We start from the raw sequence: 22289 nt of genomic DNA on the forward strand, positions 1-22289 counted from the left end.
ACACAGAGAGAGAAATGTCTCACATTTGGTCGGCTTCCACCTGGAGGGATTGTGTTTATCATTGTGTACATGTTGTCGCCAGAGTTGGTTGAATCTGACATAATAAACAGAGAAACAATTAGAGGACAAAAGAGCAAAAACACATGTATAGACACAAACAGACAGACACACATGGAAGACATAGTGCGTACCTGCTGGACTTGGCATTATTGGGGTCCCAGGTGGCCCCCCTCCTCCTGGAGGTCCCTGAAATCACAGTTTTGGTTTCCATAAGATTCATTCATGAACTTATGAATTTCAGCCTGAACAGATAGTGAGCAGACACAGCTTGAACCCAACGATACATACCACATAACTTCCTGGAGATGCAGAAGAGTACGGGGTCTGCAAAAATACAGAAGGAAATCATGAAAGTAATTTCTAATTCATTTAAGTTTCTGTTGGGTGTTTTCGTTAGAGCACTTACCGAATTGGAGTTTGGAGGATTTGGCCAGGGTCTACCCCCACCAGGTCCCCTGGAACACACACACAGTTATACACTTTAGTTTTCTGCTTTTGGGAGGCTTCTTTGTTTCTAATTTATTTGGGCAGAGTTGGCAACAACAAGCTCTTCTGTTGCCAGAGAGAGGTAAGGGGAACAACAAGTAATAAAGAAAAGGATAAAAAAAAGACGAAATAGTGGAAAGCTGGCTCCTCGCTCCACTTCCAGACCCAAGAACATACACTGAAGTTGTAATTAAAGCCACAGAAAGGAAACAGCTGACTCCCTCTATTGTAGTGAGAAATTAAGGTTGTTTGCATTTAATGTTGTCCCCCTGAGTCATTTACACTGTGTGTGTGTGGGTGTGTGTGTGTAGATTGTATTATCACTCACATGTTCATACCAGGCATCCCGGGACCAACCAGGGCATTTAGTGGTGGTCTCATCCCACCTCCATAACCCTAAAAAAGAAGACACCAAATGTCCTCAGCTACGTCTACAAGAGAGTAAATATCAGAACCAATGCTTTGTAAATATTCCCACAAATCCTCTGGTCCCATACCTGGGGCCCTAGCGGTACCATGCCTCTGGGTGGAATCATCCGCTGCATTGGTCCCCCCATATTTGGATGTCCTGAAACAAAGAAAAACAGTCAAACTACAACCAGCCATCATTTTTTTCCAGAAATTCAGGTCAGACTGGGGTCAGTTTTAGTCATGTCTCCCCCTATCATCTTACTGGAAGATATGGAACGGTTATTTGATTACATTACCTGACATACTGTGAACAACTCTTGTCATTGTCTTCTGAACTCTCTTACAACAAGCATGTTCCCTTGGTGTACTTTTGTATTTTATACTTTTGTCTGGACACTGTAGTGATGCAAAAACCTCAAGATGGACATCAATTTGATGTGTGTCTGGAGCAAACCATCATATAACATTTACAGTTTCAGCTTCAATTACTGTATCTTCTCATTATAATGTTGAGTTTAACGGTAAGAGCATTGTGACTCTTTTTACCTCAGCAGAAGTGGTGTGTCTGAATATTCTCCAAGAGCATACTGCTCTATCTCCACTGTTGCTCTCCAGAGATAAAAAATGCAGTTATTTAAAAAATGAACTACAGCCACTAATAATAAATAATTACTATCATAATGAATACATATGTCAGCCAGTGCAACAAGGTGGCAAGCTGTTGGCTCTACCAATGGCAATGGCTCAAGTCCACGGCTTTGGTCCACATGTGAAATATCTCAACAATTATTTGATTGATTGCCATAACATTTTGGTTTCCTGGTCCCCAAGGATGAATCCTACTTACTTTGGTGGCCCCCAACTGTTTCTCTTGGCCCTAGGGCATCAATGAGGCTGAGAGTTTTGGTTAAGTTTAAATGTCTTGAGTAATACAGGATGGATTGACATGCAATTTAGTAGCCTACAGATATCCATGGTCCCCAGAGGATGAATCCTAAAGACTTGGTGACCTCCTAATTTTCCTCTTGTAAATCCATCCATTATCCATCATGGTAATTTGTGATTTTGAAATTACCTTAAAAACAGACTCTCACATTATCCTAAGCTGTACTTTAGTAGTTTAGTGCTTTGTTGGCATTGTGAGCATGTTAGCCAAAACTAGCATTTCGGTCAAGTGCAGCTTTAGTGAATCACGACTGTAAACTCTTTCTCCTGTTAATAGTTTTTAATAGTTTTCACAAACCAGGTGCCAACTGCGCACATGTGCGACAATATCTTTTGTATGTGTTTGTGCATACCAGTGTGTCTCTACGTACCTTGATGTCTTGTGGGGTCCATACCACTGGGTAACATAGGCTGGCTACCTGGGACTCCAAGTCCCTACAGGGGGAGGAGGACACATCACCAGTATTATCCTCACCGTCTCACAGACGCTGTCCATTTCTACTATTCACAGTACTGTCTGCTGCCTGCAGGTGTCAGTGTGGCTCTTACCTGGTTGGGTAATCTGAGAGGTGGTCTGGGTCCTCCAGGGTATCGAGGTGACATAAACGGCTGAAGAAAAATCAGCATGAATCCAAGTTTAATCACTCTGGGTTATAAATACTGTGCACACAATCTCTCACATGCAAGGCAAACACTCAGGGCTGCTGTATCATAAGGCAGTAGTGATGGATTGCCCATGGCAAGCAAGACAGTGACAAAACACTACATACTTAAGACAGGAGATTTTAAAGAAAATGTATACAGCATCTACAACATTTTATTAAATTAGTAAATTAAAAGAAATATACTGTTATACAAAATATACTGTCCTGGGTTGCCAAGTCAAACGACACATTATATTCCTTTTTGTAACCCCTTTCATAGAAACAAAAGCGGTGTACAAACTGTATGGTGCACCACTACGGGACGTTTTTCACTCTCCAAAAAAGGAAACCAACCACAGCTACTGCATATATCCTCGGTTGAGTTTTGGGCTGATTTGCCTTCACAACAGTTAGTCTATGACAGCAGACTTAGGAGGCCGACCGCATTTTCATTAGATTGGATTTATGGAAAAATAACGAGAGAAGAACAGACGAGGTTGGTTAATAATGATGTCAGTGTATTTCTCAACTGTGTGCAGTTTGGCAGCATGTGCGAGAAGCACTTCTGCAGCTGTGAGTGTTTTTCTTTACTTGTCCTCACGCAGACAGTAGCAATGCTGTTGCTATGTCTGCTGAATTGATGCCACTGCGGTCAGAAAACTCAGTCTGCAGTGTTACAGAAGTAATACAAGAACCTGCCACCAGAGAGCAATAGTCCACCTGTTTTGATCAGGCTCTTTTCTTTGATTACTCCGATTCTCATTTTCCAGCTGTGCTGAAGGTCTATCAAAAAAAAATCTTTTGAAGTTTTATAAGAGTTTACAATCTCGTTTTCATACGCGCATTAACATATAAATGCAAATAATTGAACACAGAAGGTTACTAAATGAATAAACTGAATGAATGCATAAATAAATGACGATGAAAGCTAGATATGTGGGAAGATCTTTGCAGGCATGGCTGTGAATTGTTTGTGATCTGCAATTACTTTGCCAACAAAAATCAGTTAATCACAAAATTCATCTTTTGTATAATGTTAAGGAACCTAAATGAAGAACTGGCAAGCTGGTAGTTGTTGCGATTCTCTAACCAATAGGTCTTGACAAGACCTTGTCTTCAAAGCGCAATTGATCTTCAGAAGGAGATGGAAAAGGATGTTTGGAGTATTTTGAAAGTGGAGATGAGAAATGCCCATGAAGGATATTGATCTGTGTGTCAGATGCGAGCGCCTTAGTTTGACTGATAACGACGGTTAATCAATGTCCAACTGGCAAAATCCTTCTGATGGAGATCAGAGATGATCTGGGGTGAAGCTGCGGTTTACTTTTTATTTGCGAGACGTTTATTCCTGCTGTCAAACAGTGGTGCCCCCACACACGGATTAATGCAAATCATACACAAAGGTACTGTCTGTTCATGAACACTTACAGTTAAGAATGAGTAAGTGAGTTCTTTGAGGAACAACTTCATGATTTAAATACTCACATACAGAAAAATTATTGAATAGTATTATTCAATACTGTAACCTCAGTGGCCTAAAGACCCATATAATTCTCTTTCCTCTCTCACACTTTCTGTGTGTGTGTGTGTGTGTGTGTGTGTGTGTGTGTGTGTGTGTGTGTGTGTGTGTGTGTGTGTGTGTGTAAGCATCATATACCTGAAAGAATCCTGGAGGGACTGGCCCCACTGGCATGCCCTCTCCCGGGGGAAGATTCCCAAGCACGGGGCTGGGAGCTGCTGCAGCACTCTGAAAGATGAAAACACACACAGAAACAGAGTAAAACTCACAACTCAAACTCAGCACCTTTTTGCTTAGCAGTGTTGGGAAGTAACAAAGTACATTTAGTCAAGTATCGAAGTATACAGTATATATACTAGACAGTTGAACTTTCGGAATTTTAAGCTGTATTTTTACTTGTGATACTTAAAGTGCATACATTCTCAACTACTGTTGCTCAGTTAGTTGATGATAAGTTAAGTTAATAAGTTGATGAAGTTAATACAGCACCTCTCCTAAACATGCCACCAATGAAACAATACAAGTATCATAAAAACGAAACAAAAACAACAACAATCAAAGGCTCTTCCCCAGGTCTCACTTGCAGTCTCTCCTTCAGTGGGATACTTCCTGTTTCTGCAGATACCCTGCCATGCCAGCTCAGGTTTATTTTTATACCTTGTGTTTTTTGTTGTGCTTGTCCCAGACGGGTGGAGCTGGCACATTTCAGCACAGCCTCCATTTGCTTCCTGTGGCATTGTACTACTAGCTAAGAGTTACCACCCAGCACCGGCCTCTTCCTCATCAAGTCTACAGACCAGACAGCATGCAGTGTGGAAGAGTGTACATCCATATGATATGTGAACAGTGAGCACATTAAGTCAGCATGCCTGTGTCAGTGTGTATTTTTTTTATTTCAGTTTCTGCCCACTCTCTGTCCTATTTCTCTGATCCTCTCTCTCTCTCTCTCTCTGGAGGCATTGGCTGGGTATAAAGAGCTCCAGTGAAATTCACCCACAGTCTCTGAAGTTTCCGCCAGCTGACTTTGTAGGTCAGACAGGAACAAGGTTTAATCAGAGCTGAGATAAAAGCGGACTGATGACACTCCTGTATCCTCCGCTGCTCCACTCCACCACCCTCGCTATTCCCTCGTCCTCCTTCATATCTCCCAATTGTTAATGTTCGGCAACAGGGAACAAGATGCCGGGCAGCTTTTTGATTCCATATTCTGCTGCGAGCAGAGCTTGCATTTGTCTCAGCAGATTATTGTACAGATGGACACAGATGAATATTGTATCTCTATGGTTCAGCGGTGGGAGACGGGGTTTGTTTGTGTGAGTGTACAACATCCTGCACAGAATCAAGTGTTAGTCGTGAGAGTCCCCCCCCCCCCCCCTCCCCCCCTTCTTTCCTTCTTCCTTCTCGCACCCTAGATTACCCAGAATGCCTTTACTCCCTAGCAGCCTGGAGGTCTGCTGAGTTAGCCTTCATGCACAGAGAGAGAGAGGGAGTGAAAGAGGAGAAAAGAGGACAAAGCAGAGATTATGAGCGTGCGTGTGTGTGTGTGTGTGTGTGTGTGTGTGTGTGTGTGTGCATGCGTGTCTGTGGCAGTCATTGTGTGAGTGCACTTAATGTTTGTTTGTGCGGGAAAAGGAGAACTGGGGGAGGGAAAAAAAAATCTACCTGAATTGCTGACAAAGCAGCATTTTTCCAAATACAGCAACAAGAAAAAAAAAAAGAAAAAAAAACACAGCAGGATATATCTGCCCAAAGCCAGCACCACCCTCCATCTACGGAAAGGAAAAACAACAACACTAACCCCTCCGATACCAACAGTCTCTCTTGATTATGACAAATCAGATTGACTCAAATGACAGTGAGGTGTAAGAATGACTTTATGTGGTAACAGAGAGTTTATTTGCCGGATTATTTCTTGGCCGGGTGCAGTTACTTCTCAGAGTCTCGAGTCAGAGCTATGTGAGCTGCTTCAATGTTCTCATCTAACTCTTGGCAATAAAGAGAATAAGCATATTTCCCAAAATGTCAAGCTATTCCTTTAAGTCTGCACTGTTTCCATAAGAATTTGTCAATGACATTAATTGCAACTATTTGCATATAAATGTCGCCGACTAATACTGTACGTAATACTAATAAAACGGGCTACAAACCTTGTAGGGTGCCGACAAAAAAAATGTAATTTGAATTAGAAGTTTAGATTTGAACTGTGGCCTGTTTAGCTTTGGAAACATTAGTTTATTGCCGATATATCGATATCTGCATATATGTTGGTTGATCAGTTACAAAAAATTGCAGTGCAGATAGTCCATTAAAATGTATGAGGCATATTATATATTATTGCAGTTACACAGTTTGTACGGTGAGTAGACATCTAATTTCAGGGATTACATTAAGCATTAATTCAGGGAAACATTAAGCAACATTTAATGTTTATTCTTTTGGTAACGACTTAGTGTTACAGTCGATAACAGTTCGATTAAACAAGCTGATGTGCTGAGACCTTCACTGTACGTCCCCTACTCCAACACATAGGCGCTTGATAATTGCGTAAGATTGCAGGGCTTCACCAGATGTATTGTGACATCAGAGCGGTGCAATTAGCTGGAGTTAACAGCGTAGTGACCAGCAGGTTAATATTTACCGTCAGCTGTCATTATTACACTACTGTCGATTACTCTGAATTAGACTCACTGCCTTCCTGTTAGCCAGTTCTGTATAAATACTGATTCACAGCCAAGCTCAACATATCCAAGCACTTAACCTTCGTACACATCAAATGCGCACACACTGTGGCACACTGTTAATGAGTCCATCATTTACACTTCTCACACATCAGTGTTTACACCTTTCCTGACAAGGCCGAGTGAGAGGGACAATGAGATATTGAGCTGGTGGCTTTACACATTAACGCATCATATCATAGTACACGTTGTGGTGTAAGTGGAACTGTCAACAAGGTTATGTGAGTCTTTCTACATTTTTGACTGAGCTTATACAGAGTCCCACTGATAATATTCATTGCACTTGACCTAATGGAGTTGATTCAGTTTTAGAAGAGATTGTAAGACCCAGTATAAGACACAGGTGATCTCACAGATTAACACTTTTGTAACTGGTAAGATAACTTCTTGTTGTGGTACTGTATTACCTTTGATGAAAATATGTTATTTTATTTTAAAACATGTTAATGACCGTCCAATCTAAACCACTTAAAATGTATTTATGTCTTTATGCCAGCTCAACTCTCTTCTGCTTGTCTGTTTCAGTCTTACGAATCTGAAAACAACACAGTGTCCATTCATTAAACCGTTCAGTGATCTGTTCTTCGCGGCGGGTTGTGTACTATGATCCCTACATTCATAGTCACAGGTGTTGTAAGCAAAAGGTGTTTGTAATGAAACCTGAGGCTGTGGAACAACCCCCCCCCCGTGCCCTCAGATGAACACCTGCATCTCCTAGCAAACTCATTTGTTGCATAAATTATTTAAACCCCCCCCCCCCCTCCCCCCCTCCAGGAGAACGCTGCAGTATACCAGACATACACAACAAGACATTCAGCACAGTGGACTGCAACATCACTGGATGTGCACTGCCCTGCACTGGAAGACGAAATGTCGAAAAAAAAATGTGGCAAAAGGAGATTAGTGCCTAAAAAAAAAAAGTATGTGCCAAAATATATTCTAATGTCCAGGTTAAAAACCTTTTCCTCAGGTGGTAAAGAATCACAAAGATAAACTATAGACACAATACAATACCTTGACATAACTGCACAGCCACATTGGCTTCCCTTTTCAGAACCTGAGGTTGTTGCTTGAGATATGTACACACACACCAACAAAAAACATACAAAGAAAGAAGAAATTTGCGATAAATGTTTCATAAGTCAATATCAAAAGAACTTTGCATGAGGTTTAGATCGAGTTGTCCAAGCACAGGTTCACATGTGTGAGGACAGAAACAAAGAGCCGTAACAGTGCTACACACATTGTGTGCAATGTGTACACTTTCTCCATCCGAAATGACGCACTTTACTGATTCCACATTGCTGTTATCTTATCAAGCATCCTTTGCATTATAGGACTTTGGAATAAGTGCTGAAATGAGAGTCGAGTCATTATGTACAAAACAAAGAAAACACATACAGTAGATTGTAGATGGAAATCATTTTATATAAAGTGATGAAAAATTGTGTTTTCCTCTAGAAAATTCAAAAACAGTTGAACAAACTGCAGCCATTGAAATGCAGCGCAATTACACAACTTTGCTACTTTACAACCTAATCAGACTTTCTTAATCCCATCAGACTGAAGGGCTCAGTAATACTTAATGAGGTAACTTGCAAACTCTTTCATCCTTATATGTTTACTGATTGTGTTTCTCATTAAAGTCTGCACCTAATGCATGCATACTGCGTGTGTGTGTGTGTGTGTGAGTGAGAGAAGGTGGGGAGTCATTTTCATTCAATACTTCAGAGACCGAGAGACACTCAGAGATGCGTGAGTGGAATCTCAAAAGGCTGTCTGTGTCTATCTTCTCTCTCTCTCCCTCCCTCCCCCCCACTCTCTCTCCCTGTCTCAACCTGTATAGGTCTGCTTTCTCCACTTCTCTGTCTCTCACAGGCACACTTTGTTTGAACAAAAAAATCAGCCCTGGCTCATCTTTTGTTTTTCTATTCATGTACCACCCCATAACAATTTGTTTACGTCAAGGATCTGCTGGTAATATTTTATATTTTTCTTGTCAACAAATCCCAATGTTGCCTCCTTCCGCCATTGTTGTCCAAAACACTATTAGATGCACACACATTAGTAACATTGCTGCACTGGCTGACATGTTCCTTCACTAGGGGCACTGCAGCTTATTTTGAATCAATCCCCAAGATATGCACTCCTGTTTGAGTAGGGAACAGTTATTTTGAGCAAATTATATATATTTTTAATTGAGTGGCAACAATTTTCATTGTCAATAACTGACAATGTTCTCAATTAATTGATTGTTTGCTCTATAAAATGTCAAAAAAAATGGGGTGTGGAAGGGTTACCACTGAGTCTCAAGGCCACACGCAGTACAACAGGATCTACATATGACACACCACACAGGAAGGAACCCCGTCCCTCCTCCCTCTTCCCCTCTTTCACACTCCCTCCATCCTCTCAAATGCCATTAGTCCACTTCCTGAACAAGGGAGGGGGGGAATGGAAAGAAGAGATGCTACCAGTCTGCATGACACACACACACACACACACACACACACACACACACACACACACACACACACACACACACACACACACACACACACACACACACACACACACACACACACACACACACACACACACACACACACACACACACACACACAAAAGTGTGAGAGCGGAAACACAATAAGCAGATTGATTTCTGCATTAGTGTATATGCACAGAAAATAACATTGTAGTCTGTCAGTCATTGTCAAAAGCATAGAGTATTTCTATAAGAGAAGTAAGAGAGACAGAGAAGATAGATAGAAGAAGTGTTTCTAGCAGCGTACAGTAGAGATGAGAACGAGCGTGCTCTGCTTTTAACCATGTATTATTCACAGTCTCCTGTGGCGACCAGAGACAGATCAACACGCTCCACTGTCCACTCCTGAGCCAAACTCACTTTTCAATTTCAATCGGCTTAAAATCACCCTCTGGCATTCAAAGCTCCCTTTCTGAACCAAAACATGCCATATGTTACACCAGTAAAACACAGCAGCGAGTGGGAAAAAAAAAAACTTCTCTCCGTGTACTTTATCCCAGATCTCTGCTGGTTAGAAACAATATCTGGCTGCGTGCAAGCTGCCAAGAAAAATAATACAATGAGAGAGTATGTCCATGTGTTTGTTAGTTGCGTGTTAACATGGGACAAACCCAGGTTGCTTTGGCTGACATGCCAATTTCATACAGTCTTGACTTTGATATAGCTTCTTATTCTTTTGCGCTCATCGGTTTATTTTGAGGCATATATTTCCCTGCTGCCGTCAATACTCACTTGACCGTTAAATGTGTATATATCTTTGGCTGAAACTGTTTCCAACTAATGCGCTTTTTACCGCTGTTTGAGTAATGTTTGCTATAAACTATGATGCCCAGCTGTTTAGGAGCTTTTTAAAAAAGATTTAAGATTTAGGTCTTTAGTGGGAACCATGGGCGTGGGGCTGAGTGCCACAGTCAGGCTTGGAAAGTCTCACGGGAGAATTCACAAGAAATTTGCAGCTGAGTGCAATTTGCCCTTTTTTTTGAGTCTGATTGCAATTATCCATGTGGCAAAGTATAAATGTTGCCTCTGCGCCAAGAACAAAGCAGGCGGAACAATGGCAGAGAGAAAAAGAAAAATGATATTTTCAGACCACAAGCTACAGGTCCTGACTGACTAAGTCAGTCAGTATATGAATGCGCTTCAGTTACCACAAACTCTTTGAAGACGCTAATAATTTCACTATAACTGAATATGGCTAAAACAACGAAAACATAAATAAAAGTTGCACCTCAACCTGGATTTTCCTTGAAGAAGAAGAAGAAGAAGAAGAATGTTCACCCTCACATTATCCTGCACAACAGAATGTCCCCTCCCAGCAGGCTCTCTCTAGTAAAACATTACAGGTGATTACCAAAATGGCAGGACAACAGCAATCTACTTGTTCCGACTGGGTGATTACAGGTAGGGCGATATCAGCTGCACAGTGGGTGACAGTGGCCGTGTTCATTTATCACCGATGTCCCTATTGACCCTTGTAAACATCTCTGAGGCTGCGAGGAGCTGTATAATATGTGAGGTGGAGCCGTGGGCTGATGCACTGACGGATACACACACAGAGCTGAAAATGATAGTCACTAGGGAGCCACACTTCTCCCACCACTATCTCACTCGGTTCAACGACATGGGGGAGATAAGAGAGATGGACTGAACACATCGCAGAGCGTAGAGAGACACGGAGGAAGATTTAACGACTTGAGATGAAGAGCAGACTATGTCATAGTCTTTTCTATCTGGCAGATCGATGCAAAGACAGAACAGTGAATCACCTGAAATCCACAGATTGCGTGTAGTCCTTAACACTGAATCGATACAGTTCTTTTAAAATACATCGGTGCAATTGCGTAGATTGGAAATAGAAAACTGGCAGGCTTGTTGATACAAAGACCCATCAGTCTAATCCACAGGAAGACCTAATGAGAAGTCACTTTCTGTGTCTTGCCGTGCAGTCTTTGTAGTGCTAGAGGAGCAGACACAAGAGACAGCACGAGATAACAATATGGGTGTCTACAACAGCAAAAAAAGAAACAGGGGTTAGTTGGGGTCAAAAAGATAATGCGCTGGTCTGATCGTGTCAGCGTTCTTGTTTTGCCCTCCTGCTCTCCCTCTGTAGTCCTGCTGCAACTTCTACAGCTCAGTCTCTGGATCACTCATTATAATCCCGCTCACACACTGTGTTAACCATTACAGCATTTCTATAACTTCCCTCCTGGATGAGTTAGGGAAGACTTGATGTTAAACGATACTGAAATATTTCATCATAGTCTCTTAAAGATTTTAGAAAATCTCAACTTTGACTCCAGTTTGAATTTCACAGAAATATTCCTGAAGCTTGCCATGTGAAGCTGCATGTGTGAAAGCTCAGATAGCACTGTATCACCTTTCCTCAGACTGTTGCAGACGCACATGCTCCAGACTATAAGCCCCTTATTTTCAAAATCAATAATAATAACTGCAGTCAAACTAGAAACTACTCTTCCGTAGCCCACAGCTCTGTTCGAGCTTGTTCTCGTTCTTACACCTTCTTGTCTTCCCCTGTCCCCAGTTAACCTCTCCCCTCCTCTCTGCTCCATGCCCTCGTCTTTGCCCCCGTCTGCTGCAGAGCAGCAAGGCGTGCATATGTCAACATCACATTAACACTCCACCTCGCTCATGTCCAAACACGCATGTGACATGACTCAGCGTAACACGGTGGTGGAAAACACGCTCCTCTGAGACCAGAGGGCTGCGCGCAACAGGCCAGTGAAAGAGGAAGGAAGATGATAAGAGAGCAGAAGAGAAATGCAGAAGGACAGAGAGCAGGGACAGAGATAGGCAGAGGGGGAATAAGAAGAGGGAGAAAAACTGCTGATGTAAAGGAGAGCGGATGCAGCAGAGTAGAGAGGGAGAGGGACAAGCAGGGGAGAGAAAAATGGAAGAAACAGAGCGAGAGATTGTAATGTTTCCTAAAGAAATACAGGGAAGTATCACACAAGCATAGAGTCTCTTTTTAAAAAAAATTCAAACTGTAGATCGTGACAACCATTTCACTATCTGTTCAACCTATGGAAATTCACCTTCTTCTTCTCCCTTCACTCCCTCTACAGTCGGCTCACTCTCATTGCCATGGCAATGATGTTACAGTGAGTCACCTCCACATCTCCCTCCTCCCCCCACTGGGGGGGGGGGGGGGGGGGGGGGGGCACAGAGGAGGAGAAAGGGCTCTGTTTCCCTGGAAACAGACTGGGGGTCTCGCTAGCCCCCATTGGTTCTCAACTGGTTGCTGGTTACCCACAATGGTTGAAGCCAACACAGTCTGTTTCTTATGCATGCGCAGGTAACACACAGGTTCCCTTTATGCTAATCCATAATCAGATAATAAAACATCCGTCCCCAACAGGATCTTACCTTGTTTTGTTTTGTAATTATTGCAGTCAGCAATGACTGAATTTGAAGCTGCTTTTCTGAACAGATGTGACGTTTTGTAATATTTCCTGATAAATTACAGTAATTGTGAAATAGTTTAAGGAACTAACTTATAATTTGTTCCAGCAAGAGGTAAAATTATCTTCAAAAGCTTTGATGCAGCTGGTGGTAATTGCAACAATATGCAACAAAAGGCTTGGAAAACAAGTAATAGATGCTTCAGTTTAGAAAAGTTTTGCTAAGAATTAGCAAAACTTGTTGGTGAAGCTTGTTGGGAGGCAGCTCTTTCTGAGAAGACAACTTCAGGGGAAAGAAAGTCCCAGTCAGTAACGTCGCTGGGAGTTGGTTTGTTGTGGTGGAATATATATTTTATGTTCTGGGCTCCTACGAGTGGCTCTGAGCGGGATTCTTTTATTTAGGAAATAACAGTGATTTGAAACATTTTCAAGCATTCATTCAATTTGACCATTTCTTGTTTTGAGAAAGAAAACATGTTGATTAGACCCCTTATATGATTATTATAACATAATCTTGTGTCCAAAGTCGACTGTTGGTGGCAGAACAGAAAAGCCCCTGAAGTTTCCAAAATGAAGAGGATTTATCCTCTGAAGCTTGAATGTGCTTAGTGATTTACATGGCAATCTGACCATTATATTCTGAGATTTCCTGGGTACAAGTGGGCATTTAGTCAAACAATGTTGGCTCATATTGCCATCCTTGCAGTGCTAGAGAGAAATTAAACATTAATGACTTAACATTACAGCATTTTCTGTTGCAAGTTTTTGGGAAAGACTGTTTCTGGGCTATGAAGGTTGCAGAACATCCGTACCTACAGAGAAATGAATCGGGGGTAAAGACCCTGAAATAAAGCTTCAACCAAGAAGACAACTGAAAGCAGAAAACATGTCCTTGAGTGTGTGTGCAGTACGAGTGTCCTTCTGTTTAATGTAACAGCACACATTCATACTGTACAGTGCATGCATCTCATTGCAGGCAGGAGATGTTTTCAGCCAAGTTCGCTGCAGTTTCCTGTCCTCCAGTCTCTCTCACTCACACACACACACACACACACACACACACACACACACACACACACACACACACACACACACACACACACACACACACACACACACACACACACACACACACACACACACACACACACACACACACACACACACACACACACACACACACACACAGCGCACTACAGTACTTATGTGCTTGTTTTCCCAGAGTGCATCAGAATGTAGATGAATTACACAGTCATGTCTGGTACTACATATTTACAAATGTGTGTATCCTTAAGCTGTACAATCAAGACAGAATATGTGTGCTGCTGTTAAATTGAGCGGAGTGAATACATTTACATGCATGAATGTAAGATCTGGCAGCGTGAGACAGAGCATTTTTATCAAAGGGGGTTGCTGTTGGCTCTGCCTCTTGATCTCTTCTTCCCCTCTAACTGGTGTGTGCCTGCTATCTCCCACAGCGATGTCACACAATGATACCAGCCTCTCCCTGCTTTGAATGCTCGCCTGTAACACTGCTGGCTAAAGTCAGCGGGGTGCAGTGACACTAACTTTCATTGCAGTTTTAACGATTTTTGCCAATCTGTCAGTGGGGGGGCCCCCAAAATGTCTCCGTTAAGGGGTCACGACAGTGTTAAAGAAATAAAACGGATATATAAACAAAAACTCCTCACAACTTACAGTATGCTCACAACATGTGAGGGGTCACAAGTACAGCAGAAACGATTTGTTTATCAATCCATTAGTCGATCGACAGAAAATGTCGATTATTCGCTTCAGTAGTTTCTCAAGCATATATGTCATACACTCCTTATTTTCAGTTTCTGAGCTACTTTCTTGTATGTCCTAGTACATTTTGTATTTGGGAGGTTTGTGATAAGCATTTTTCTACTGTAGCTGAGAGAGCTTAATAACTTAAGAAAACACATATGTGTCTATTGCTTTTCACTTTATTCTGAATTTTTTTGAATCAAATGATTGAAAAATTAAAATCAAGACCCGTCACTGTGCTAAAAATTAGCAGTAAAAACTTGATTTTCATTGGATTAAATTAAATTGCCTGATACCACTGGCATATTTAAATTAATCAGGAGAAGATACAATTAAAAACTCAAAATAAGATGAAATGAAATTGCATGTTTTTGCATAATGTCTGTCTGTCTGTCTCTCTCTCTCTCTCTCTCTCTCTGTTTTTTAAAATTGAATGGCCATGGTCTTCTGTCACCCTGCGAGGCTGCATGCCCGGCTGACTCTGCACATGTGGCCTGGTTACCTAATATGTGTCTACTTGTCTTCTAGTTGACTGAATATCATCGATACTCTTGTTTTTTTGTTTTTTTTGTGGGGTTTTCTCATTCATGAGACAAACCTGAAGCTAAAAGTCCAAACAGTGTGATAATGGTAATGGAATTACAAAAGACTGACCACCTGCAAATTTCAGTTCACCGCATATTTTCATTCACAATAAATAATCCCCCTCTTTTTTTTTTTTTTTTTTTTTTACAAAAACCCACGATTCATCCGGGAGGACTCATTTTTCAACCGACTTGCTTCAGTTAATAAGCACATTCTTATCTGGAGGCTGCACAGCACAGCCAGTACGTGTTGGACACTGATAATCTCCTGAAATAAGGAGTGAGATATTGAGTGTTTTTTTCATCCGTTCTTCCAAACCCAAATTTTCAGTCTGCTTCTCTAACCTCTAGACTGTCTCTTCCAGAGTTATAAGAATAATCCACTGAGGCAAATTCAATAGTGTAACTGTATAATTATTCTGCAAACTCAAAGCGCCACACACAATCACGCACCAATGCACTTAACACATATTATATGGAGACGTTTGTAATTTAATTTTCAGTCCAGCAAACATTTTAAAGGGTCTAAATGTCATAATGTAGTAGAAGAAATGCCGCTTATGTGCTCAATATTGTTTCCACGGCTCGTACGAGCAATTTAAAGCGAACTCAATTCTTTCTCGTTGCGCTTTAATTTGCCCACATTATGTTAAAGTTCACAGCAATTAGATGCGATAAAAGTTTGGTGTCAGTAGTGAAAGCATTCATTTCTAATAACCAGCACGGGGCGACTGCTCTGGTTGCGAAAATAACTCTGATTGTATAGAAGTCTATGAGAAAATGACCCTACTTCACTTGATTTATTACCTCAGTAAACACCGTGAACATGAGTTGATGGTCTCAATCTCTAGTCTTCTTCATTACATCATATTTAACCCTTTCAGTGTGCTTTTTTGTCATGAAAGTTTATTGTTGCCTGAAAATGTCTTATTCAGCGTTTGATTGTACTTAGCTCCAACCTCCAACTCGTGTCACTTTTGGTTGCAAAAAGCCAAGATGGCGACGACCAAAACGGCAAAATCAAGATTTTCAAACGGCAGTCCACAAACCCAATAATCGACGTCACGCTGACTATGTACACTTCTTGCATACAGTCCATGATTCATGTTAGTGTATATGCCACCATATGCAGTACAATGTTACAGCTACGTGACAGCTGTCAACTTTCAAACCCTCAACAAGAAAGCAAAAGATAGAAGCCTGAAATGACCCACATGGATTGATGTCTTATTCTTCAGAGACAGAAACGCAACAGCAACTGACTTTTGTCTCTAATAAGGCAATTTCCGGGCCAAGCATACAAATTTAAAAATAACTTGTTTTTATGACTTCATGGCCCGTTGCAAATGGAAACCGCTCATTTAGTGTCAAGAACACAATTTACAAAGCACTTAACAGAACTCTAAACAGCCTTTCTGATGCCTGAAAAGCCTCGTCTGAGGACGGAAATCAATAACATTGCATCTCTCTTCACTTTGTTCATCAGTCTTTTCTTTCTTTCCCCTTTTAACATTCGATCACTTAATGTCCTAAAAGACAATCCTCACACACTCAAATCTGGTGATATGACAGGTGATATATATATTGTACAGTACACAACCACATGCAAAACGTCAGGCACATGTAAAGACAGAAGAGAAAAAAAATCAAGACAGTTTCTTTAAATCAGATCTACCCAAAGCCAATTGTATCTACAGTAGGTAGTTCAAACTGGGATAATTGTGCAGATCAAGTCAAAAGCCTTGTCACAATCCCATCAATTAATAAAGGGAAGGGACCCAAAGATGATGTGAATGAGCTCCTACATCACCCCAGCATTAATTAGGACTTCACTCAGTCATTAGCTATCTGAAAATAATTACCATCAAAATGTCTGATTATAATCTGCCAGTCTCAAAGTCAGGAGACTGAAAGAGAGACACCAGCATCAAATTAAGGTGCGCTACTTTTCTCCAGCGACGGCCACCGCGGTTGTCCCCTCATTTGGTTTTAATTGAGCGGCGGATATGTGGGTAGTACCTCTGATTGGATCTGAGAATCAACGCAGCATTGGAGCAGTTGATTGAAAGTGACCTTGGTCTAATTACAATTGGTCTAATTATAATTCTCTGATTACAACCCTGCAGCAAATGTAAGAATAAGATGGCCTCTGCTATTAACGTTAAGATTCTGAACGATTCCTGAATTTAACTGATTCTCATCAGATAAGAAGAAACAACATCAAACTGTTTCTGTCATTTTGAATTAGATTACAATTACTCTAAATGTGTATTGCTTTTTGGTGGCAAAAATAAATGAATTAATTCATAAAAAAAAAAAGAAAAAAAAAAAAAAGAGTGTCTTTTGTCCCTCTTTTTGACTCATTCTCTCTCCCTAACTATTTAATGTTTCCCTGTTTTTCTCCTCTCTGGCTGTCTCCGAGGGCTGAGGTCGTGCTGCCCTCCAGCTCCCTTCCTCGCAGCCAGGATGACATCATCACATAGCTGCCTCGGCCTTGGAGTGCCTATTCATCATCCTGATCATCATCGCCGGCATCAGCAGCATCACCTGCGTATCGCATTTACACAAGCGCATACACCTACTGCGAGAAGATAAAAGAGAAGAGAGCCCCCACCGGTTCCGCGGGATTGCGAGCCTAAAGGAAAGGCGGAGACGATCACAGAGAGGGAGAGGGAGAGGACGGACGATCCTGCTGGGGTAGGCAGAAACCCCTGACCTGTGCACTTCCAACAATACATCTCAATAAACCACAGTACAGACAAATCTGATGAGTCAGACTTCAGGCTACAGAGGGAAAACAACAACATAAAAAGAAGGAGCGAGAAGACCCCTCCACTCCTTCGTCCCCCTTCATCTCGCAACTCCTTCATCTTGCAACATCCCGCGAGGAGAGACGCACTTCCTCTCTCTTAGTCAGCAGCAAATGTAAAACTTCAGGCGCTCTGGCACACTGCTCACTGTATTCCGGTTACTGGATTCTGCATGACTGAATAAACCAATGCCTCGATGTGCGGGAATTACAGCAGTGAAGTGGAGCCACACTGAGAAAACACAGCAATAAACAATGTTTCCAACACACGGGCCACTGTCTGCCTGCCCAGTCTGCTCTTCAGCGTAAAGTGCTCACAATACTTCAGCCGGATATGTGTGTTTGTGCGTGTGTAACGTAGAGCTGCTGTGCTCTGCTAGATTACAGCAGCTACTACAAACTTTAAGCAGTATGTTCTCAACAATCATTCATCACTTTCAACATCACAGCAAAGCATCTAATTAAACACCACTTCAGATGAAAGAGTCCCAACGAAAGACAAACATTTTCCGAGGTTGTGAAGACACGTTGCAGCCATATGCTATCCAAACTGTTGTTCTGGGATCAGATGGTAGAAACTGATGAAGGTTGGTGAATCCTCTTAACTCTCCACCTTATGCCCTATAATTGCCCCAACATTAGGACATTCACCTTTGACATCAGCTCTAAATCCTCAGCTGTTTTTTTTGCACTTGTCGACATATTATCGTAATAAAAAAATTTAAAAAAAAGCAGCAGCAACCCACTCGTTAAATTGCCATCATCCATAATATCCTTTGCATGATCTACAGTGGTAAGCCATAATATTTCAAAGTGTGAAAAAACCCCACTAGGAAGTAGGAAGAGACACTGGAGTAAGGTGTTAAGCATATTAACACGAATTTGAACATATCTCTTCATTCATTTTAACGATAATATCAAAAAATAAGAAATTATCTATGACTATATGCAGACAATATGGAATTGTGAAATAATTTTAGTTTCTGTCCTATTATTTATCCTGCTTATAATCACAATGACTGCAGGTGATATTTATTTCAGCTTTTATCTCAGAATGTAATTTACAAAATCTGCTTTTATTTCACAACGCAACTTTCCCCAAAGAACATCTTTTCTCATATGGCTTCTTATTATCACAAAGTCTTTGTCAGTCAATCAAGAAAAGGCAGATAAAGTCATGTAACTTCGCTCATTTAGACCAAAGCAACCGCTGAACTAAAAAATGACAAGCAAAAACATCATTATAATGGGTGGAGTCTTAAAACTGCATGTGGATTATTCATAACGTGTCTTATTTATGTACTGTATTTCCTAATATTTGACACTTTGGGTTTCAATATAATTCGCATCTCTCATCATAGATTACTGCGTTAATCAGAGAGGGCCATTGAGCCAGGAAGGAGCCAGGAAGCCTAAATCAGCGCGGACTCACATAGTCATGGAAGGCCTTGGCCTCGCTGGAGTGTTCACATGTCTCTCTTCTCTCTGGAGCCGCACAGTACAGGTCCCAGAAGACACTGCAACACACAGAGAGGCAGTCGGAGAGAGGCATGATAAGAAAACGGAAACATTAAAGCTTGACAGATAAAATAATAGTGCATTTTAGAGGCAGGTAATCCAGCATCGAGGCAATAAGTGCGACTTTATTATCGTCATCGGAATAGACAACTTTAGGCGAGTGCATTACAATTTGCAAACAACAACTTGAAGAAGAGCTTTTGGGGACAATTAACGAGATGAAGATGAATTAAAATGGGAGGAGAAGGAGTGCGAATGATCATTTTTTAAAATTAATAATGTGATGGAATGAAGAAAAACAGCGTGAAGAGGAATGTAACTTGAATCATTAGACATAAAAACACTCACCACCACCATGAGTGGAGGAACCCCGGAGGTTCTCCTAATGTGATGTTCTTCTCCCATCGGATCTAGACAGACAGAGAGAGAGAGAGAGGAGAGAGAGGAGAGAGAATGAGATGCTTCAGAAACATATTAAGTAGAAAAACATGCCCAACATCTGAATTACCTGCTTTACAAGGTTATAGAGGGTGCAACAAGGGAATTCTTATAACACATGCCATTATGTAATTATATTATGATTCTCATGCCATGAAATCATAAGTGGATAAGTGAGTCTATCTGTGCCTGAAAGCCCGTATATTCACAAGTACGTGAAAATGTGTGTGTGTGTGTGTGTGTGTGTGTGTTTACTGAGAAAGGGGATGTGCAGACTCTGAGGTCAGAAATATGTACCAACCTGAGGAGCCCAATCAAACCTTTGTATAACCCACACACCCTCCTTATTGGCTTTCCTTATAACTGCTTATTTGTATGCATTCCTTTTTCTCTTTTTTCTTCCTCCATTCCCTCATTTCCATCTTACTTTCTTCTTGCTGTGTGTCCAAGTCACGTCCAAAGACAATAGTGTTTATAGTTGTACCGAATGGCCACCCTCGATAGTGGGATAGTCTGGACATAAGGGTGCATAGGTGAGGACAATATTTGGAGCTAAACTCAGTAAACTTCACAGTGTCCACTCACTCATATTATTGACTCATTTAATCTGAGAAATATTTGAAATATTTGATTGACACAAGTTGTATTCAGTGGTTAAGGGAGAAGGGAGGACCTACTGACTTTGATGTCATCATGATTGACATTGAAGAGGCAACTTGTGTATTTGGTTGTATAAATGCACTCTTTGCAGGTTGCAATAGTTATATCTAACATTTTATCTTTGGTTATTTGATGCAGATCTGAAGCTTTGTATGTTTATGTGTTTTTCCACTGCGCATGTAATGGATTTACAGTTTTACACGACTTTATGGCAAAGTTATAAGTCTGGCTGTTTTTATTGAATTGGGCGGGATTTTAATTGTGATTGGCCGAAAATCTGATCTGAAAACACTGATCACAGTTTATGGTAACAATAGCAGCTCTGTTTACAAGCAAAAGGAAAATACAAACAGTAAAGCATTCATCTGTCTTGGTTCAGCGCTGTATTTAAGCTAATCAGCTACACAAGGTTATGAGACCAACTTAGGAAGCTAATGTTAGCTTAATAAGCTAACTAGCTATCGCTAAAAGAATCTGCTCGGAACAATTGACATATCAGTTGACAAAATTAAATGACTGCTGGCTAGAAATGAGAAACTACTTTTGCCTTTCAGACACACAAAGCAAAAGAACAAACAAGTGTCTTCTGTCACTACAGTTAAATAATAATTTAAATACCAAAATAAGTATGGAAACTTACGGAAATTTGTCTGAAATCAGGGACCCATTGCATCAAACATTAGGCTATTATGAATTTCGAGTGGTAAATCTGCCACCGTTATGATACGCAAAACAAAAAGATTGACAGATGTAGCAACAGTAACTAAGGGGATGGGGCTTGGCAAATTGTTAAAATCACCCAAAACAGAGTACCAATAAAAAGTGTGGGGGAAGAAACGCTTGAATCATTTTGACACCTTAACACCTCGGTCAAGGTTAGTGACTAACATGAGCGCTGACATCACCCACAGAAGGGATGATTTATGTGAGCAGACAATGTCAACTGATGTGCAGATACAATAGAAACACACACACACACACACACACACACCAGCAGCTGTGGGCTCCTATCAGAGTATGACACTATTATTTAGTCTGCCTCTCCCCTCTATAAACAGCCTTACATTCCTCTGACTTTTAAAAAGAGCTCAAGATCCGCTTTTTAATTTCCTCCACTGAAATGTTTCATATGGGTAAAAGAGTAAGACTATTGTACCACCTGCTCTACGAACAAACGCTAAAAAAAACAGGAACAGCTGAATCCCTTTTAATCAGACCGTCCTGACCTCAGCTGCAGATCACACAGTGACTTTTAGAAGGAATGCCTTGCTTTGAGGTTTTCTTTTGGGGGGGGGGGGGGGGTCAGGAACTGCCTCTGTGTTTATCCCACATGTTTTCAGTCAAAGTTAGCAGTTCTAGTTAAGACACTGGTTAACTTGAGACATTATAGGCAGCCGGTGGTTTCCATATGACAAATGCAGAATGGGCATGACATCCTTCATTTCTCACATTCAAATGGCTGTATCTCAGCCCAAACACGGTTGCAGACAGTTCAGGTCAGGACACTTTTTAGCGCGTTTCTTTTATTCCCCCTTTCATCTGGAAAGCGTAGAAGAAAACAGAATTGACTGCGCCCGCATATCCTGTCTTCTTGTGGTCTGCACTCCTGGGAGGTTCGTTCATTTACCTTCACCATGCTAGAGTGACATGCCTTTTAGCGTGATTACTGGCAGATGTCGGCTGTGTGTTGCAGGGGCTGCTCTTATTGCACTGAGAACTGAGATT

General features: G+C 41.2%; 1 protein-coding gene and 1 long non-coding RNA gene across 3 annotated transcripts in view; one reads left to right on the forward strand and one right to left on the reverse strand.

Moving 5' to 3' along the window:
• LOC142957471 (single-stranded DNA-binding protein 2) overlaps nucleotides 1-22289 on the reverse strand; it is a 47645-nt gene that overhangs the window by 3801 nt on the left and 21555 nt on the right. The window contains exons 3-13 of one of the 2 annotated variants that reach the window (XM_076099325.1): nucleotides 19815-19876; nucleotides 19381-19465; nucleotides 4204-4293; nucleotides 2452-2511; nucleotides 2274-2337; nucleotides 1044-1114; nucleotides 875-942; nucleotides 467-515; nucleotides 349-384; nucleotides 192-246; nucleotides 24-94 (exon numbers count right to left, since the gene is read on the reverse strand). In XM_076099325.1, coding sequence (XP_075955440.1) covers nucleotides 24-94; nucleotides 192-246; nucleotides 349-384; nucleotides 467-515; nucleotides 875-942; nucleotides 1044-1114; nucleotides 2274-2337; nucleotides 2452-2511; nucleotides 4204-4293; nucleotides 19381-19465; nucleotides 19815-19876 — 711 coding nt within the window. Of the gene's footprint in view, nucleotides 1-23; nucleotides 95-191; nucleotides 247-348; nucleotides 385-466; nucleotides 516-874; nucleotides 943-1043; nucleotides 1115-2273; nucleotides 2338-2451; nucleotides 2512-4203; nucleotides 4294-11725; nucleotides 12350-19380; nucleotides 19466-19814; nucleotides 19877-22289 lie in introns of those variants that run through there. The other variant, XM_076099326.1, reaches the window with a different exon arrangement.
• LOC142957472 (uncharacterized) lies at nucleotides 12515-20787 on the forward strand. Its single transcript, XR_012956137.1, has 2 exons — nucleotides 12515-18535; nucleotides 19310-20787. It is a non-coding gene; the product is annotated as an uncharacterized LOC142957472 (long non-coding RNA).

This window comes from Anarhichas minor, unplaced genomic scaffold (genome assembly GCF_050575085.1).
Source record: "Anarhichas minor isolate MPS153535 unplaced genomic scaffold, ASM5057508v1 ptg000025l, whole genome shotgun sequence".
NCBI classification, from domain to species: Eukaryota; Metazoa; Chordata; class Actinopteri; order Perciformes; family Anarhichadidae; genus Anarhichas; species Anarhichas minor.